General features: G+C 45.8%; 1 protein-coding gene across 2 annotated transcripts in view; it reads left to right on the top strand.

The window, feature by feature from the left end:
• Positions 1–15,263, top strand: part of LOC117743818 (cullin-9) — a 41,783-nt gene extending 26,520 nt beyond the window's left edge. For both annotated transcript variants that reach the window (XM_034551694.1, XM_034551693.1), the window contains exons 21-45: positions 316–491; positions 573–706; positions 840–1,025; positions 1,120–1,149; positions 1,644–1,774; positions 1,857–2,039; positions 2,133–2,290; positions 2,377–2,575; positions 2,682–2,853; positions 3,158–3,303; positions 3,567–3,693; positions 3,763–3,968; positions 4,054–4,298; positions 5,088–5,205; positions 5,524–5,766; positions 8,309–8,449; positions 8,606–8,770; positions 10,583–10,746; positions 10,833–10,926; positions 11,127–11,201; positions 11,449–11,559; positions 11,684–11,801; positions 11,883–12,016; positions 12,522–12,613; positions 13,949–15,263. In XM_034551694.1, the coding sequence (XP_034407585.1) occupies positions 316–491; positions 573–706; positions 840–1,025; positions 1,120–1,149; positions 1,644–1,774; positions 1,857–2,039; positions 2,133–2,290; positions 2,377–2,575; positions 2,682–2,853; positions 3,158–3,303; positions 3,567–3,693; positions 3,763–3,968; positions 4,054–4,298; positions 5,088–5,205; positions 5,524–5,766; positions 8,309–8,449; positions 8,606–8,770; positions 10,583–10,746; positions 10,833–10,926; positions 11,127–11,201; positions 11,449–11,559; positions 11,684–11,801; positions 11,883–12,016; positions 12,522–12,613; positions 13,949–14,138 (3,738 nt within the window). In that variant the 3' untranslated portion in view covers positions 14,139–15,263. The remainder of the gene's footprint in view (positions 1–315; positions 492–572; positions 707–839; positions 1,026–1,119; positions 1,150–1,643; positions 1,775–1,856; positions 2,040–2,132; positions 2,291–2,376; positions 2,576–2,681; positions 2,854–3,157; positions 3,304–3,566; positions 3,694–3,762; positions 3,969–4,053; positions 4,299–5,087; positions 5,206–5,523; positions 5,767–8,308; positions 8,450–8,605; positions 8,771–10,582; positions 10,747–10,832; positions 10,927–11,126; positions 11,202–11,448; positions 11,560–11,683; positions 11,802–11,882; positions 12,017–12,521; positions 12,614–13,948) is intronic.
• Positions 15,264–17,676: the final 2,413 nt, after the last annotated feature.

The raw sequence follows: 17,676 nt of genomic DNA, 5'->3' as shown, positions 1-17,676 counted from the left end.
CAACTTACCCCACCTATTGACTGACCCCACCTATTGACTGACCCCTCCCATCTACTGACCCCACCTATTGACTGACCCCTCCTATCGACTGACCCCTCCTGTTGACTGACTCCTCCTATCGACTGACCCCTCCTGTTGACTGACTCCTCCTATCGACTGACCCCTCCTGTTGACTGACCCCTCCCATCAACTGACCCCTCCTGTTGACTGACCCCTCCTGTTGACTGACCCCTCCCATCGACTGACCCCTCCTGTTGACTGACTCCTCCTATTGACTGACCCCTCCTATCGACTGACCCCTCCTCTCTCTGGCAGGGAGGTATTGATACTCGAGTCCACGGTTTCGAGGTTCTTGGTCCGAAGCCGACGTTCTGGCCGGTGTTCAAGGAGCAGCTGTGCTGTCGGACTTACCTGTTCTACAGCACCAAGGCCCACACCTGGTGCCAAGAGGTGATGGAGGACAAGACGCAGCTGCTGCAGCTCTTCAACAAGTAAATACTTAATACCGCTGTTAATAGCACTGTAATAACACTGCTAATACTGCTGTTGCACACTAAACGTTGTGTGTTCAGGCTGAACAGCTCTCTGAGACACGAGCAGATGTTTGCTGATCGTTTCCTGCCGGACGCCGAGGCGTCTGAAGCTCTGGGTCGAACCTGCTGGGAGGCTCTGATCACCCCTATCGTCCACAGCATCACACTTTCAGGTACACACACACACACACACACACACACACAGAGCATAGGTACACGCAATGACTACTTAAACCTGAACTCTGTCCTCACAAAGATGGCTCTCCCAGCTCTCTCACACACAATTTGCCTTCTCTGTTTACCCAGAATCCTTAGCGTCCAGCCCTTTGTCCTGGCTGCTCAGTGAGTATCTGGCCAACACCGAGTCGACCCGGCGCTGTAAAGGCCGTGCGGCCATCTTTAACTCCAGAGTGAGGCGCCTCACACACCTGCTGGTCCACGTGGACACGAGCCGGGTGGACGGCGAGGAGCTCAAACCGCCGGTCAAATCAAGTGAGTGACGCGGTGATGTCACTGTTTCAGCGGACGGTAACATGTGAACAATCATGAACAGTGTGGATGTCTAAAGAGTTTCTTTTGTTTTCAGAAGGCCTCAACCGAAGCAAAGAGCTGAAGAGTAAGTAGCAGCTGAGGTCAGAGGTCAATCTGCTGTTTGTTTACATTCTGTCACACGTCCACGTGAGGACAGGAAGCCGTTGCCAAGGGTCCTCAGTCACTCCCTAAAGTATTGTAGTGGATTACTAATACCACAGTGTGGAAAAACTTCACACAAGCAAACAAGTTAGTCAATAATAACAATAATAATTAAAGCTCGCTCATTCGCGCCAGTCGTGGGCGCCGGCGGGACGTTTTACCGTTTGACACGTAACGATGATTTTCTTATGCCAGTAGGTGGCGCTTCGACTGAGTGAAATTAGGCTTGTCGATATCCTCAGACCGTGACTTGTAACAAGCAGGACAAGTTTGGGGCAGATTGGAGTCCAGTTGAGCCAGTAGGGGGCGCTGTGACAATGTGAACATATACATGCATCATCTCTTATTTTGACAAGCCGACTTCAACGAAGAGCGACTTCCTCAAGACAATCTACCGTTGTAACGTTTGTCTTCCAGACGGTAAAGAGGGGAAGAACAAAGAAACGGCCGCAGCCTCTTCCTCCTCCTCCTCGGCCAAGCCCAAGGTTAAGGGCAGCAGCAGCATTGCAGGCATCGCCCTCTGTTGGCAGGGAGTGGTACAGCGCCAGGTAACAAACCCAGACGGGTACCTGGAGGGGGAACTTCTCAAATGCCTCTCTGTTCACACCTGTGTGGTGTCCTCTCCCTCAGGTGAAGAGTTTTCTGGAGTCCAGCTGCAGCCTGCCGGACTTCGTGGAGTGCTACCGGACCCTGTACCTGCGGCTGAAGAACGCCATGGAGGAGCTGTTCGGACAGCAGACCGCCTTCGTGCTCGCCCTGCGACACGGCTTCTCCACCGCCCTGCTGCAGCTGTCCATCCTCAGAGCCATGCACGTGAGTAACTTTCCCCTGGGTCAGAGCTGCAAGGAGGTGACCACAAGTATAGAGTATAAAACCATCTTGGCGTGTGTGTGTATGTGTGTCCAGGTGAGCGAGCGCTTCTCCCAGTACATCGACTCCACCATTCAGGCGAGCGGCATGGCGTCGGGCGGGGTTCAGACTCTGGAGCGTCTGCAGCAGTTCTTGGAGCCGATGCTCTTCCTGTCGGGTCTGGAGCTCGCCAACACCTTCGAGCACTTCTACAGGTGCGAGTGACGCCAGCACGGCCGCCGGCCCACCGTCAGTCTGAGAAGCCATCGGGACTCACTAATCCCTCTGTTCTGCCTCTCAGGTACTATCTGGGCGACCGGCTGCTGGCTCAGGGGAACGTGTGGCTGGAGAGCGCCGTGGTGGATCAGATCGGCAGCTGCTTCCCGAGTCGGTTCCCTCAGCAGATGTTGAAGAACCTGAGTGAGTCGGCTGAGCTGCAGCAGGAGTTCCACCTGTACCGCCTGCAGCAGCTGGACCGATGCCTGCAGGAGCACGACCAGGTCGGCAAAAACCCACAGAACCTTCTGCGGGTGCTTTTAGTTTGACCTGATACCGAAACAGGAGAACCGGTTCTTGATGCAGTTTTTCCTTTTGTTGTTTCTGCAGATGATGGAGGAGGAGTGGGCGGAGTCAGAGGAGGAGGTGGAGGTCCAGGTTCTGGTCCTGTCTCCACGCTGCTGGGCCGTGTCCTCACTTTGCTTCCTGGACGAACCCACCAAACACTTTCCAGAAGAACTATGCTCCTACCTGAACCAGTTCACCCAGTTCTACACTCACAGTCAGTAACTAGTTCACCCAGTTCTACACTCACAGTCAGTAACTAGTTCACCCAGTTCTACACTCAGTCAGTAACCAGTTCACCCAGTTCTACACTCAGTCAGTAACCAGTTCACCCAGTTCTACACTCAGTCAGTAACCAGTTCACCCAGTTCTACACTCAGTCAGTAACCAGTTCACCCAGTTCTACACTCAGTCAGTAACCAGTATGAGGAGTCTGGCTGTGTGTCTCCAGTCAGTAACCAGTATAACCAGTATGCCTGTCTCCAGTCAGTAACCAGTATAACCAGTATGCCTGCCTCCAGGTCAATCCATGATGGGTTTGAGCCACTGGAAACCTCGCCGTCTCCAGTGGACTTGGCTCGGTCACGCTGAGCTTCAGTTCGGCTGCTGGAAGCTTCACGTCTCCACTCTGCAGATGTTCATCCTGCTGCAGCTCAACAGCCACCAGGTGACAGACAATATAATAGATGTATAACATGATATATCATGTATAACATGATGTATAACATGATATGTAACATGATGTATGATCTATAACATGATATATAACATGATATATGATGTGTAACATGATATATGATGTGTAACATGATGTGTAACATGATGTGTAACATGATGTATACCATGATATATGATGTATAACGTGATATATTATACATAAGATGATATCTAATCAGTGGTGATGCGTTCACTGACCCTCGCTCTCTGCAGGAGGTTCCAGTGGACGCTCTGCTGCAGGCAACTGGCCTCTCAGCTGCCGTCCTGCTGCACGCTCTGCTGCCGCTCATCGCAGAGGAAGGACCGCTGACCTGCAGCCAGCCGGAGGAGCACTGCCAAGGTCAGACTCCTCCTCCTGCTCCTCTTCCTCCTCTTCCTCCTTTTCCCTAACCCGCCCATCTGCTCTTAGGTGTGTTGCAGTTGAACCAACAGGTGGCGTCTCGCAGCGTGGGCGGCGTGCCGGCGTCCGTCCGGCTGCTGCCCAGACAGACATACCTGAACGTGGACGAGGACGCCGCCGGCACTCTGGAGAGGAAGAGGAACTACATCTACTGTCTAATCGTCCACATCATGAAGCGGGAGAAGGAGATGCACATCGACAACCTCGTCTTTAAGGTCGGTGTGCCCCCGGAGCATCATGGGCGGTGTAGTTCTAAAGCCGTTGGCTCACGTGGTCCTCGCATGGCTCCGCCCTCTCCAGGTGCTGGACTCCTGTCAGAAACGGGAAGCGTGCGGCGGGCGCTTCGGCTGCAGCACCGGCGACGTGCTCTCCTGCATCATGCACGTCATCGGCAGAGGCTGCGTCCGCCGCAACGAGGACAACCCGCACATCCTGGAGTTCCTGCCGGAGGACCCGTCTACGCCGCAGAAGGGCCAGGCACAGTTCTCCTTCGGCGGGGCCGAGATCAGGAAGGACGCCGTAGCTGACGGCGGGGCCGACATCAGGTGTGACCTCTGACCTCTGAGGGTCAACTCTGTTGTTGTTGCTAAAAGAAGCTTCCTGTTTGTGTCTCGTCTCTCCGTGGTTTCCCGTTTGTCCCTGAAAGCAGCCTGTGATGTGGTGCCAAAGTAAAGCAACCGCAGTAACAAGGAGATGTTCTTTAATTGGTACCGAACCACATGGCTCAAGTGTTGCTTCTGTTCTATCAGGGAGAAGCAGATCTGAGTTATTGTTGCTGCACCGTTATTATTATTATCTATGTGACGTTCTGACGCATTCAAACAAAAGACACGTCCTGTAAAACAGACAAAATGTAAAATGTCTAATTTTCTACAAAGAGAAAATAAAGAAAATATTTAAACTTTGCTTGTCTTTTGACTTCTTTGGAATAATTAAGATCATTATTAATTTAAATCTCCATAAAGCATGAACATTTGTATTTCAACCAAATAACATTTTAAATATAAACTAAATTCGTAAAATATCCAGAATTATTAGTAATGTATGTGAAAGATATCCGTATTTTCTCTATTAATATTTAATTTCTTTGAGGTGACGTCACAATGTAAGTTGAAGCAGCTGCACACTGATGTGTTCAGGGTCTCCTGTCTTTCTGAGCTTCCTATGTGCTGCATGACTTGTTTACATGTAGTTCCTCAAGCTTCCTCCTCCGGTGGGTCACTTCCTGTACCTGACGGGGCTCCACCACGTCCTCTGTTCTTGGAGCAGTCGTGTCTTATTTCATATCATATAATGTAGTAACCCTCTTATAAAAGCTACTGTGTGTGTTGCAGTCTGATGTCGGCACCTCGGCGGTTCGAGGACGGTGTTCTGGACGCGGTTCTCTTCTCGATGGGTCGGACAATGACGCATGAGGAAGTCCGTCAATTGATGCAGAGGACTGTCCAACAGGTCAGTTCTCTCAATAAAGTTGTGTTTGAATGGATGTCTGAGAGACGAGAACGCAGTTCAAAACAAAAACAACCACAGAGACTCAAAACAACCACAAAGAGAATCAAAACAAGAGTCAAAACAACTAGGAGACTCAAAACAACCACAAAGTGACTCAAAACAAGAGTCAAAACAACTAGGAGACTCAAAACAACCACAAAGTGACTCAAAACAACCACAAAGAGACTCAAAACAAGAGAGTCAAAACAACTCCAAGAGACTCCAAGGTGTGTTTAGGCTACAGGCAGACGGGTGACGTTGTTCCCTCTGTCCTCTCAGGTATCGGGGACTCTGAGTCTGGACCTGGACCGAGCCGAGCACCTCCTGGTCCACTGCAGGTGGAACGTGGACCTGCTGGTTCAGCGCTACACCGACGACCCCGACACCCTCGTCATGGCCGCCGGACTCAAGAGCCGGAACCCTCAGCCGAGCCCCGCCTCCACCTGCCCAGTCTGCCTGGGGCCCCGCCCCCCTCCTACAGAGCCGGTCCCCTCACTCAGCTGCATGCACTACTGCTGCAGGGTGAGACGCACACATACACACACACACACACACACATGCACCAAAAATGTAGCATATGTCCACATGGCATCCCTAAACGTAGTCTATTTTTATATATATATATTAGGGGGCGCTGCATCAATCGCTCAATATTTGTATTTTTAGCCTTTTTTCACATTTTGAGGAGTCGTGGAATGACTCCTGGAGATTAAACCCGATTCATTCCAAATTCAGTAAATGGAAGTTGTTTTTACTCGGCCATACATTATCTAATCTGCTCCATATTTCTCATGTCATGACATACTGACCCTGAAGACATCCATATGATCATTTTTAATTCTAGTCATAGCGCCACCTAGTGGCAACATTAAGTTACATGTTTTCTACTCTTATACTCTTCTCCTCACAGATTAATCAGATCCCTCTCAGAATGTGTCAGAATAGACTTAAAACCTTGATAATGTAACTCGACTCCACATCATCAGATCCATGCTAGATTCCACATGTCTGATGAGACTCCAGGCCTGAAGACATGTGCAGTAAACATTTTAAATATAGTCGTAGTGCCACCTACTGGTAACAGGAAGTAAAATGTTCTATACTTTGGCTTGCTCTTCTTAGTAGGTAAATCAGATCGACATCAAATGGAAGACGTTCATGATGCCAGCACAAGCATAACAAAGCATGTTATACATCATGGATCGTGTAACACTGTTGCCGTGGCAACCCATTAATAATAATAATAATAATCCATTTAATTTATATAGTGCTTTTCAAGATACTCAAAGACACTTTACATTATACACCATAGACACAGTTACGGGGAGCAATGCAGGGTTAAGTGTCTTGCTCAAGGACACATCGACTAGGGCGGGGATTGAACTGCCAACCCCTTGATTGAAAGACGGGCATGCTAACCACTGACCCATAGTCGCCCCACATTTTTCGCATATAACAACGAAGGGGCTTTGGAGGGACTAAACATGCTCGATATGCAACTAAACTTGGCACACACATTTAAAGTCAAAGATGTAGTTACCTAATAGGATTTTAATTCTTCAAAATGGTGATTCGGCTCGATAGCGCCCCCTACAAATATTAATTCAAGCAGCCCCAGTGCTACGTTTGACCTGCATCTATTTTTTCATGCTTTGGTCTAATGAACTCCTCCTTGGTAAATCATCGGACAGACTTCACATTTGCTCAGTACAATCTAAAAACCTTAATGATTCAAACTAAGCAAAATGTTGTTTAGTAAAAGGCTGTTACCATGGCAACGCACTCTTTGCCATGAAGACAAACATGTTTTTGGGGGCTAAAAATGCTCAAAACACACCCAAACTTAGTACACACATACTGTCTTAAATGTAGTTGTATGATATGATATGATTTATTTTAATCCTTCAAAATGGCAATAACTCTCTTGTGGATCATGCTCTAAATCAGGGGTGGGCAAACTACAGCCCGCATACCGCTGGAAAGGGATCACCGTAATGGAAAGAGATCACCGTAATGTACCGCATACCGCTGGAAAGAGATCACCGTAATGTACCGCATACCGCTGGAAAGAGATCACCGTAATGTACCGCATACCGCTGGAAAGAGATCACCGTAATGTACCGCATACCGCTGGAAAGAGATCACCGTAATGTACCGCATACCGCTGGAAAGAGATCACCGTAATGTACCGCATACCGCTGGAAAGAGATCACCTAATGTACCACATACCGCTGGAAAGAGATCACCGTAATGTACCGCATACCGCTGGAAAGAGATCACCGTAATGTACCACATACCGCTGGAAAGAGATCACCTTAATGTACCGCATACCGCTGGAAAGAGATCACCTTAATGTACCGCATACCGCTGGAAAGAGATCACCGTAATGTACCGCATACCGCTGGAAAGAGATCACCTTAATGTACCGCATACCGCTGGAAAGAGATCACCGTAATGTACCGTATACCGCTGGAAAGAGATCACCGTAATGTACCGTATACCGCTGGAAAGAGATCACCGTAATGTACCGTATACCGCTGGAAAGAGATCACCGTAATGTACCGCATACCGCTGGAAAGAGATCACCGTAATGTACCGTATACCGTTGGAAAGAGATCACCGTAATGTACCGCATACCGCTGGAAAGAGATCACCGTAATATACTGCATACCGCTGGAAAGAGATCACCGTAATGTACCGCATACCGCTGGAAAGAGATCACCGTAATGTACCGCATACCGCTGGAAACAGAGATTTCCGTAATGTACTGCATACCGCTGGAAAGAGATCACCGTAATGTACCGCATACCGCTGGAAACAGAGATCACCGTAATGTACCGCATACCGCTGGAAAGAGATCACCGTAATGTACCGCATACCGCTGGAAACAGATCACCGTAATGTACCGCATACCACTGGAAAGAGATTACCGTGGACGCTAGGTCAGACGGTCGCAGACACTCGGCCGTGTGAGCCGGCGTGCAGCAAATACCCCGATCAATGCTGCTCGCAGCTTTAATTATTGATTGTTTGTTGATCATTGATTGGTTATTGTGTGCTGCAGTCTTGCTGGCAGGAGTACCTCACGGCGAGGATCGAGCAGAACCTGGTGATGAACTGCAACTGTCCCATCACAGACTGCCGGGCTCAGCCCACGTCGCTGTTCTTCCTCAGCATCCTCACCGACAAGGACACCATCGCCAAGGTAACCGCCACCAACCCCCACATCGCAGAAGAGAACCAATGGATCCTTCAATCTGAGGGATCCATTAGTTCCTGATTGATCAGCAGCCTGTAAATCAATACATGATGTTGCTGTCAAATCTGGACCTAAACCAATGCCCCCCCCCCCCCCCCTCAGTATGAGAGTGCCTTGCTCAGAGGCTACGTGGAGTGCTGCTCCAACCTGACGTGGTGCACCAACCCTCAGGGCTGTGATCAGATCCTGTGTAAGGAGAACATGGGCAGCATGGGGACCTGCTCCTCCTGCTGCTGGTCCTCCTGCTTCAGCTGCAACTTCCCCGAGGTCAGAGGTCACACACACACACATAAAGACACACACATATACACACACACACATAAACACACACATATATATATATACACACACACATATACACACACATAAACACACACACATATATTTATATATATATATATATATATACATACATACATACACAAACAGCCCAATATCACAAATTTACAATCTGTAGACATACGACATCCCTGTCCCACACATGCACACACACACACATATATATATATATATATATGCACACACACGCATACACATTATCAGAACAATATAACAGGCACTCTGGGAGCATCAGCAAGTTAACATACAGAATATAAATCTGTTTGAAAAATATTCTGAACAGGTCTAGCACAAAAAAAACCAGCTGTAATTTACTGTGCAGGAGACTTTTAGTCTGTAAAGCCTCTGAAACATAAAGCAGTGACACTGACCCGCCGCCATCTTTGTAGTCCGCTCCGTTTCATACAAATGGACGGAGCGTCTTGAGGCTCATACGCGCCGTCTTTCGTTGTGTTTCTAAGGCCGCTCCTCAGACCTCTTCCTGTTCATTGTTCCTGTGTTCATTGTTCCTGTGTTCATTGTTCCCGTGTTCATTGTTCCTGTGTTCATTGTTCCTGTGTTCATTGTTCCTGTGTTCATTGTTCCTGTGTTCATTGTTCCTGTGTTCATTGTTCCTGTGTTCATTGTTCCTGTGTTCATTGTTCCCGTGTTCATTGTTCCCGTGTTCATTGTTCCTGTGTTCATTGTTCCTGTGTTCATTGTTCCTGTGTTCCATTGTTCATGTGTTCATTTTTCCTGTGTCCATTGTTCCCGTGTTCATTGTTCCCGTGTTCATTGTTCATGTGTTCATTGTTCCTGTGTTCATTGTTCCTGTGTTCCATTGTTCATGTGTTCCATTGTTCCCGTGTCCATTGTTCCCGTGTTCATTGTTCATGTGTTCATTGTTCATGTGTTCATTGTTCCTGTGTTCATTGTTCCTGTGTTCATTGTTCCTGTGTTCATTGTTCATGTGTTCATTGTTCCCGTGTTCATTGTTCCCGTGTTCATTGTTCCCGTGTTCATTGTTCCCGTGTTCATTGTTCCCGTGTTCATTGTTCCTGTGTTCATTGTTCCTGTGTTCCATTGTTCCTGTGTTCCATTGTTCCTGTGTCCATTGTTCCCGTGTTCATTGTTCATGTGTTCATTGTTCATGTGTTCATTGTTCATGTGTTCATTGTTCATGTGTTCATTGTTCCCGTGTTCATTGTTCCTGTGTTCATTGTTCCTGTGTCCATTGTTCCTGGGTCCATTGTTCCCGTGTTCATTGTTCATGTGTTCATTGTTCCCGTGTTCATTGTTCCTGTGTTCCATTGTTCATGTGTTCATTGTTCCTGTGTTCATTGTTCCTGTGTCCATTGTTCCTGTGTCCATTGTTCCTGTGTTCATTGTTCATGTGTTCCATTGTTCCTGTGTTCATTGTTCCTGTGTTCATTGTTCATGTGTTCATTGTTCCTGTGTTCATTGTTCCTGTGTTCATTGTTCCTGTGTTCCATTGTTCATGTGTCCATTGTTCATGTGTTCATTGTTCCTGTGTTCATTGTTCATGTGTTCATTGTTCCTGTGTTCATTGTTCCTGTGTTCATTGTTCCTGTGTTCCATTGTTCATGTGTTCCATTGTTCATGTGTTCCATTGTTCATGTGTTCCTGTTTTCATATATATATATGTACATACACACATGTATGTATGTACATATATATATGTGTATGTATATATACACACACACACACACACACTCTGAGGTGTGTATGCCCCCCCCCCAGGCCCACTACCCGGCCAGCTGCAGCCACATGTCCCAGTGGATGGATGACGGAGGCTACTATGAAGGGATGAACATGGAGGCTCAGAGCAAACACCTCGCCAAGCTCATCTCCAAACGCTGCCCCAGCTGCCAGGCGCAGATCGAGAAGAACGAAGGCTGCCTGCAGTACGTAGCCCACCTGGGGGGGAAGGAGGAGGATGATGATGATGATGATGAAGGTTATGGTGGTGATGGTTTATCCCTTTGTCCAGTATGACCTGTGCCAAGTGTAACCATGGCTTCTGCTGGCGGTGCCTGAAACCATGGAAACCAACACACAAAGATTACTACAACTGCTCCGCCATGGTATGTCCACACACTTCCTGCTCACCTGACGATGACATCATCAACATACATATATGAGGTCACCGTTGAACCAGTCCGTCAGTTCCATATATATGATCTCTGTATTTAATCGAATTTATCTCTCTAGCTCTTCTTTTTACAAAGAAGAACAGACCATAATAAAATACTTGTCTTGTTTAATTCCACGTTTGTTGTTCCAGGTGAGTAAAGCAGCCCGGCAGGAAAAGAAGTTCCAGGATTATAATGAGAGATGCACCTTCCACCACCAGGCCAAGGTATTCATATATATATATATATATATATATATATATATATATATATATATATATATATATATATATATATATATATGTATGTATGTATGTATATATATATGTATATATATATATGTGTATGTATGTATGTATATATGTATGTATGTATATATATTAATTATTAGGGCTGGGCGCGTTAACGCAGCAATCCACACCGACAATAATTGCAGCACTGAAGAGGTCTCAGGGAATCTGGTTTCTGTTGCAGGACTTTGCGATCCACCTGGAGATCAAATTGTCGTCCATAAATGAAGCTCTTCAAATGAAGTCTTTGACATTCGTCATCGACGCCTGTAAAGTCCTCGCTCAGGCTCGTAAGGTAACACCGCCATCTTCATCATCATCATCATCATCATTTTCATCGTCAGACTGTTATGATCCTCCTGCTGACAGATCTTTGCTGAAGCCACATGGGTTTATTTTGCCCACATCACTGTCTGCAGGTGCTGGCCTACTCCTGCGTCTACAGCTACTACAACCAGGAGACGGAGAAGATGGACGTGATGGAGCAGCAGACGGAGGCTCTGGACCTGCACACCAACGCCCTGCAGATCCTGCTGGGTGAGACACTCATTATTCAAAACCGTTTCTGATGTTCAGACTGGTCTCACTGGTGTTGACTGGTACTGTCTGTGTCCTCAGAGGAGACTCTGCTGCAGTGTACCGACCTGGCCTCCTGTGTCCGGTTGCTGAAACCAGAACACCTGAACACGGGACTGGAACTGATCCGACGCATCCAGGAGCGCCTTCTGGCCATCCTGCAGCACTCCACTCAGGTAAGTCTCAAGAAGGGCTGAAACCAGTATGAAACCAGAGTAAAGAAGGGCTGAAACCAGTATGAAACCAGAGTAAAGAAGGGCTGAAACCAGTATGAAACCAGAGTAAAGAAGGGCTGAAACCAGTATGAAACCAGAGTAAAGAAGGACTGAAACCAGTATGAAACCAGAGTAAAGAAGGACTGAAACCAGTATGAAACCAGAGTAAAGAAGGGCTGAAACCAGTATGAAACCAGAGTAAAGAAGGGCTGAAACCAGTATGAAACCAGAGTAAAGAAGGACTGAAACCAGTATGAAACCAGAGTAAAGAAGGACTGAAACCAGTATGAAACCAGAGTAAAGAAGGACTGAAAGTCCAGCGTTAAACTAACTTCCTGTATAATGTAATAATTATTTTATTATTATTATTATTTATTTTTGTAACAATACAAACCACCAGTTTAGCCTTACCAGTCCAGACCAGTTTACTTCCAGTACCAGTTTTCTGTGTTTCTGTCTGCTCCAGGACTTCAGGGTGGGTTATCAGTCCAAGAGCAGCCAGGAACCAGAATCCACTCAGGCCTCCAACCTGTCCAACAACATGGACGCCAACAAAGTGTGAGTACGACACCAGACCAGAGCGCCTGGTACCAGACGACCTGGTACCAGACGACCTGGTACCAGAGCGCCTGGTACCAGAGTAGCTTGAACCAGACAACCTGGTACCAGAGTAGCTTGAACCAGATAACTTGGTACCAGAGTAGCTTGAACCAGACAACCTGGTACCAGAGTAGCTTGAACCAGATAACTTGGTACCAGAGTAGCTTGAACCAGATAACTTGGTACCAGAGTAGCTTGAACCAGACAACCTGGTACCAGAGTAGCTTGAACCAGAGTAGCTTGAACCAGACAACCTGGTACCAGAGTAGCTTGAACCAGACAACCTGGTACCAGAGTAGCTTGAACCAGATAACCTGGTACCAGAGTAGCTTGAACCAGATAACTTGGTACCAGAGTAGCTTGAACCAGACAACCTGGTACCAGAGTAGCTTGAACCAGATAACTTGGTACCAGAGTAGCTTGAACCAGATAACTTGGTACCAGAGTACCTGGTACCAGAGTAGCTTGAACCAGACAACCTGGTACCAGAGTAGCTTGAACCAGATAACCTGGTACCAGAGTAGCTTGAACCAGATAACCTGGTACCAGAGTAGCTTGAACCAGACAACCTGGTACCAGAGTAGCTTGAACCAGATAACCTGGTACCAGAGTAGCTTGAACCAGATAACTTGGTACCAGAGTAGCTTGAACCAGATAACCTGGTACCAGAGTAGCTTGAACCAGATAACCTGGTACCAGAGTAGCTTGAACCAGACAACCTGGTACCAGAGTAGCTTGAACCAGACAACCTGGTACCAGAGTAGCTTGAACCAGATAACCTGGTACCAGAGTAGCTTGAACCAGATAACCTGGTACCAGAGTAGCTTGAACCAGACAACCTGGTACCAGAGTAGCTTGAACCAGATAACCTGGTACCAGAGTACCTGGTACCGGAGATCCGGGAACCAGGGATCCTGAATCAGAGATCCTGGAACCAGAGAACCTGAAACCAGAGATCCTGGAAATCAGAGAACCTGAAACCAGAGAACCTGAAACTAGAGATCCTGGAAATTAGAGAAGGAGGTAAATTGGAGGTAAATTACAAAGTGGTGAAAGTGTTGTCGAGGCGATGGAGCTCCAGTAGGGTTTAGAAGCTCAGATTCTTCTCATATCAGAATTATTATTATTATTATTATTATTATTATTATTATTATTGTCTCCACCAGATCTTTGTTGTCTTCATCTTGAGATAAAGAAGGTTTCTGGTCCTTTGATGTCACGGTCTCATTGAAGGTGTAGAGAATAGTCTATATGTAATCTGTCGATGAAGACTACGACCGGTTTGTGTCTCAGGTCGGAGTCCGGCGACTCGGACAACAACAACTACGGCGGTGAGGAGGCCGGCGAGGACGAGGAGGACGACGAGGAGTACGTCCCCGAGTGGCACGAGGACTACGACGAGGACGACGTTGACGAGGACGACTTCTTCTCCGACGACGACGAGTCTGAGAACCTGGAGAGGGACTTCAGCCCCTTTGACTGAACCACGGCCACGCCCCCTTCTTCCCCTGAAGCCCCACCCACCGCCAACACTGCTGCGCTCGCTTTCCACTTCCTGTATTTCACCTTCTGTGTTTCCATGAAATCAAAGTACGGAACGAGACGAGGGTCATGTGAAGAAAAAAGAGTTTAATATTTAAATTCTTAGTTTAGTCTTTAAATTATGAGAATTAATTATAAATACTATAAGTTTAGTTTTAGCTTTAAAGCCTGTTTGAACCACTTTGAACAAGGTGAGCTTAAATATAGTTTAAACAATTTGAAAAGTCTAAAACCAGTTTAAAATGTTAAAAACAGATTAAATCAGTTTAACACAGATTTAAAATGAGGATTGGGTTAAAATAGCAGAGTTCCAACTTTACCTCTTCTGGACTGAACCCGGTTCTGGATCCGGTGGTGGCGGTCCTGGATCTCCTGTTGCTTTGTGATTATTGATCCGGAGTTATTGATCATCACACGCTGGGCCTTGATTATTTTTACCACACAAGCTTTTTTTACGTGTTTGTAGAGTCAGATGTTTCTGAGCATCTAAGAGGAGGAGCCTCTGGAGGAGGAGCCTCTGGGGTATCACTGCAATAACGGTCCACGGAACTGGGTCCACAGGGCCAGCTCATTCCAGACTCTGAGATGTGGGTCTGAGTCCAGACTCTGAGATGTGGGTCTGGTCCAGACTCTGAGATGTGGGTCTGAGTCCAGACTCTGAGATGTGGGTCTGGTCCAGACTCTGAGATGTGGGTCTGAGTCCAGACTCTGAGATGTGGGTCTGGTCTAGACTCTGAGATGTGGGTCTGGTCCAGACTCTGAGATGTGGGTCTGGTCCAGACTCTGAGATGTGGGTCTGGTCCAGACTCTGAGATGTGGGTCTGAGTCCAGACTCTGAGATGTGGGTCTGGTCCAGACTCTGAGATGTGGGTCTGAGTCCAGACTCTGAGATGTGGGTCTGGTCCAGACTCTGAGATGTGGGTCTGAGTCCAGACTCTGAGATGTGGGTCTGGTCCAGACTCTGAGATGTGGGTCTGGTTCCGTGTTTGTTGATGTTCTATAAAGTTCTTCTGGTTTCTGTCGAGCAACTTCAGCATCAAACTAAATAAAAGCTTTTTCTGCTGCAGAACGACTCTTTATTTAATTGTATATATCTCAAACTACTCAGAGTTTATTTAATTGTATTCCTATTTAACGTCTGTTTATTGTATTTATATTTAACGACTTAGTTTAATTTATTATATTTATATTTAACGACTGAATTGTTTTTATTGTATTTATATTTTTATAGTTTAATTTCTTATATATATATTTAACGATTCTTGAGTTTATTTTATTATATTTATATTTAACGACTGAGTTTAATTTATTATATTTATATATATATATATATATATGTTTATATATATGTGTATATATATATATTTATATGATATTTTATTATATATTTATACACCTACATTTTATATGTTTATACACCTACATTTTATATATATATATACACATATATTTATAATATTATATATATGTGTATATATATATATATATATATATATATATATATATATATATATATATACACACCTCTGAACATGTTCAAACTAACAGCTCTACCAGGCAGTCAATTTTGTACCACGCTTACACCCCTGTGATCTTAGTTAAGGATCCAATGGAAAGGTAACCCCTGTGATCTTAGTTAAGGATCCAATGGAAAGGTAACCCCTGTGATCTTAGTTAAGGATCCAATGGAAAGGTAACCCCTGTGATCTTAGTTAAGGATCCAATGGAAAGGTAACCCCTGTGATCTTAGTTAAGGATCCAATGGAAAGGTAACCCCTGTGATCTTAGTTAAGGATCCAATGGAAAGGTAACCCCTGTGATCTTAAGGATCCAATGGAAAGGTAACCCCTGTGATCTTAGTTAAGGATCCAATGGAAAGGTAACCCCTGTGATCTTAGTTAAGGATCCAATGGAAAGGTAACCCCTGTGATCTTAGTTAAGGATCCAATGGAAAGGTAACCCCTGTGATCTTAAGGATCCAATGGAAAGGTAACCCCTGTGATCTTAGTTAAGGATCCAATGGAAAGGTAACCCCTGTGATCTTAGTTAAGGATCCAATGGAAAGGTAACCCCTGTGATCTTAGTTAAGGATCCAATGGAAAGGTAACCCCTGTGATCTTAGTTAAGGATCCAATGGAAAGGTAACCCCTGTGATCTTACTTAAGGATCCAATGGAAAGGTAACCCCTGTGATCTTAGTTAAGGATCCAATGGAAAGGTAACCCCTGTGATCTTAGTTAAGGATCCAATGGAAAGGTAACCCCTGTGATCTTAGTTAAGGATCCAATGGAAAGGTAACCCCTGTGATCTTAAGGATCCAATGGAAAGGTAACCCCTGTGATCTTAGTTAAGGATCCAATGGAAAGGTAACCCCTGTGATCTTAGTTAAGGATCCAATGGAAAGGTAACCCCTGTGATCTTAGTTAAGGATCCGATGGAAAGGTAACCCCTGTGATCTTACTTAAGGATCCAATGGAAAGGTAACCCATGTGATCTTACTTAAGGATCCAATGGAAAGGTAACCCATGTGATCTTAGTTAAGGATCCAATGGAAAGGTAACCCATGTGATCTTACTTAAGGATCCAATGGAAAGGTAACCCATGTGATCTTAGTTAAGGATCCAATGGAAAGGTAACCCATGTGATCTTACTTAAGGATCCAATGGAAAGGTAACCCCTGTGATCTTACTTAAGGATCCAATGGAAAGGTAACCCCTGTGATCTTAAGGATCCAATGGAAAGGTAACCCCTGTGATCTTAAGGATCCAATGGAAAGGTAACCCCTGTAATCTTAGTTAAGGATCCAATGGAAAGGTAACCCCTGTGATCTTACTTAAGGATCCAATGGAAAGGTAACCCCTGTGATCTTACTTAAGGATCCAATGGAAAGGTAACCCCTGTGATCTTACTTAAGGCTCCAATGGAAAGGTAACCCATGTGATCTTACTTAAGGATCCAATGGAAAGGTAGCCCATGTGATCTTAGTTAAGGATCCAATGGAAAGGTAACCCCTGTGATCTTAGTTAAGGATCCAATGGAAAGGTAACCCCTGTGATCTTAGTTAAGGATCCAATGGAAAGGTAACCCCTGTGATCTTAGTTAAGGATCCAATGGAAAGGTAACCCCTGTGATCTTAGTTAAGGATCCAATGGAAAGGTAACCCCTGTGATCTTAAGGATCCAATGGAAAGGTAACCCCTGTGATCTTAGTTAAGGATCCAATGGAAAGGTAACCCCTGTGATCTTAGTTAAGGATCCAATGGAAAGGTAACCCCTGTGATCTTAAGGATCCAATGGAAAGGTAACCCCTGTGATCTTAGTTAAGGATCCAATGGAAAGGTAACCCCTGTGATCTTAGTTAAGGATCCAATGGAAAGGTAACCCCTGTGATCTTAGTTAAGGATCCAATGGAAAGGTAACCCCTGTGATCTTAAGGATCCAATGGAAAGGTAACCCCTGTGATCTAGTTAAGGATCCAATG

The sequence above is a fragment of the Cyclopterus lumpus genome, chromosome 15, assembly GCF_009769545.1.
Source record: "Cyclopterus lumpus isolate fCycLum1 chromosome 15, fCycLum1.pri, whole genome shotgun sequence".
NCBI classification, from domain to species: domain Eukaryota; kingdom Metazoa; phylum Chordata; class Actinopteri; order Perciformes; family Cyclopteridae; genus Cyclopterus; species Cyclopterus lumpus.
The sequence above is the reverse complement of the archived record's forward strand: the minus strand, read 5'-3'. Positions and strand labels throughout refer to the sequence as shown.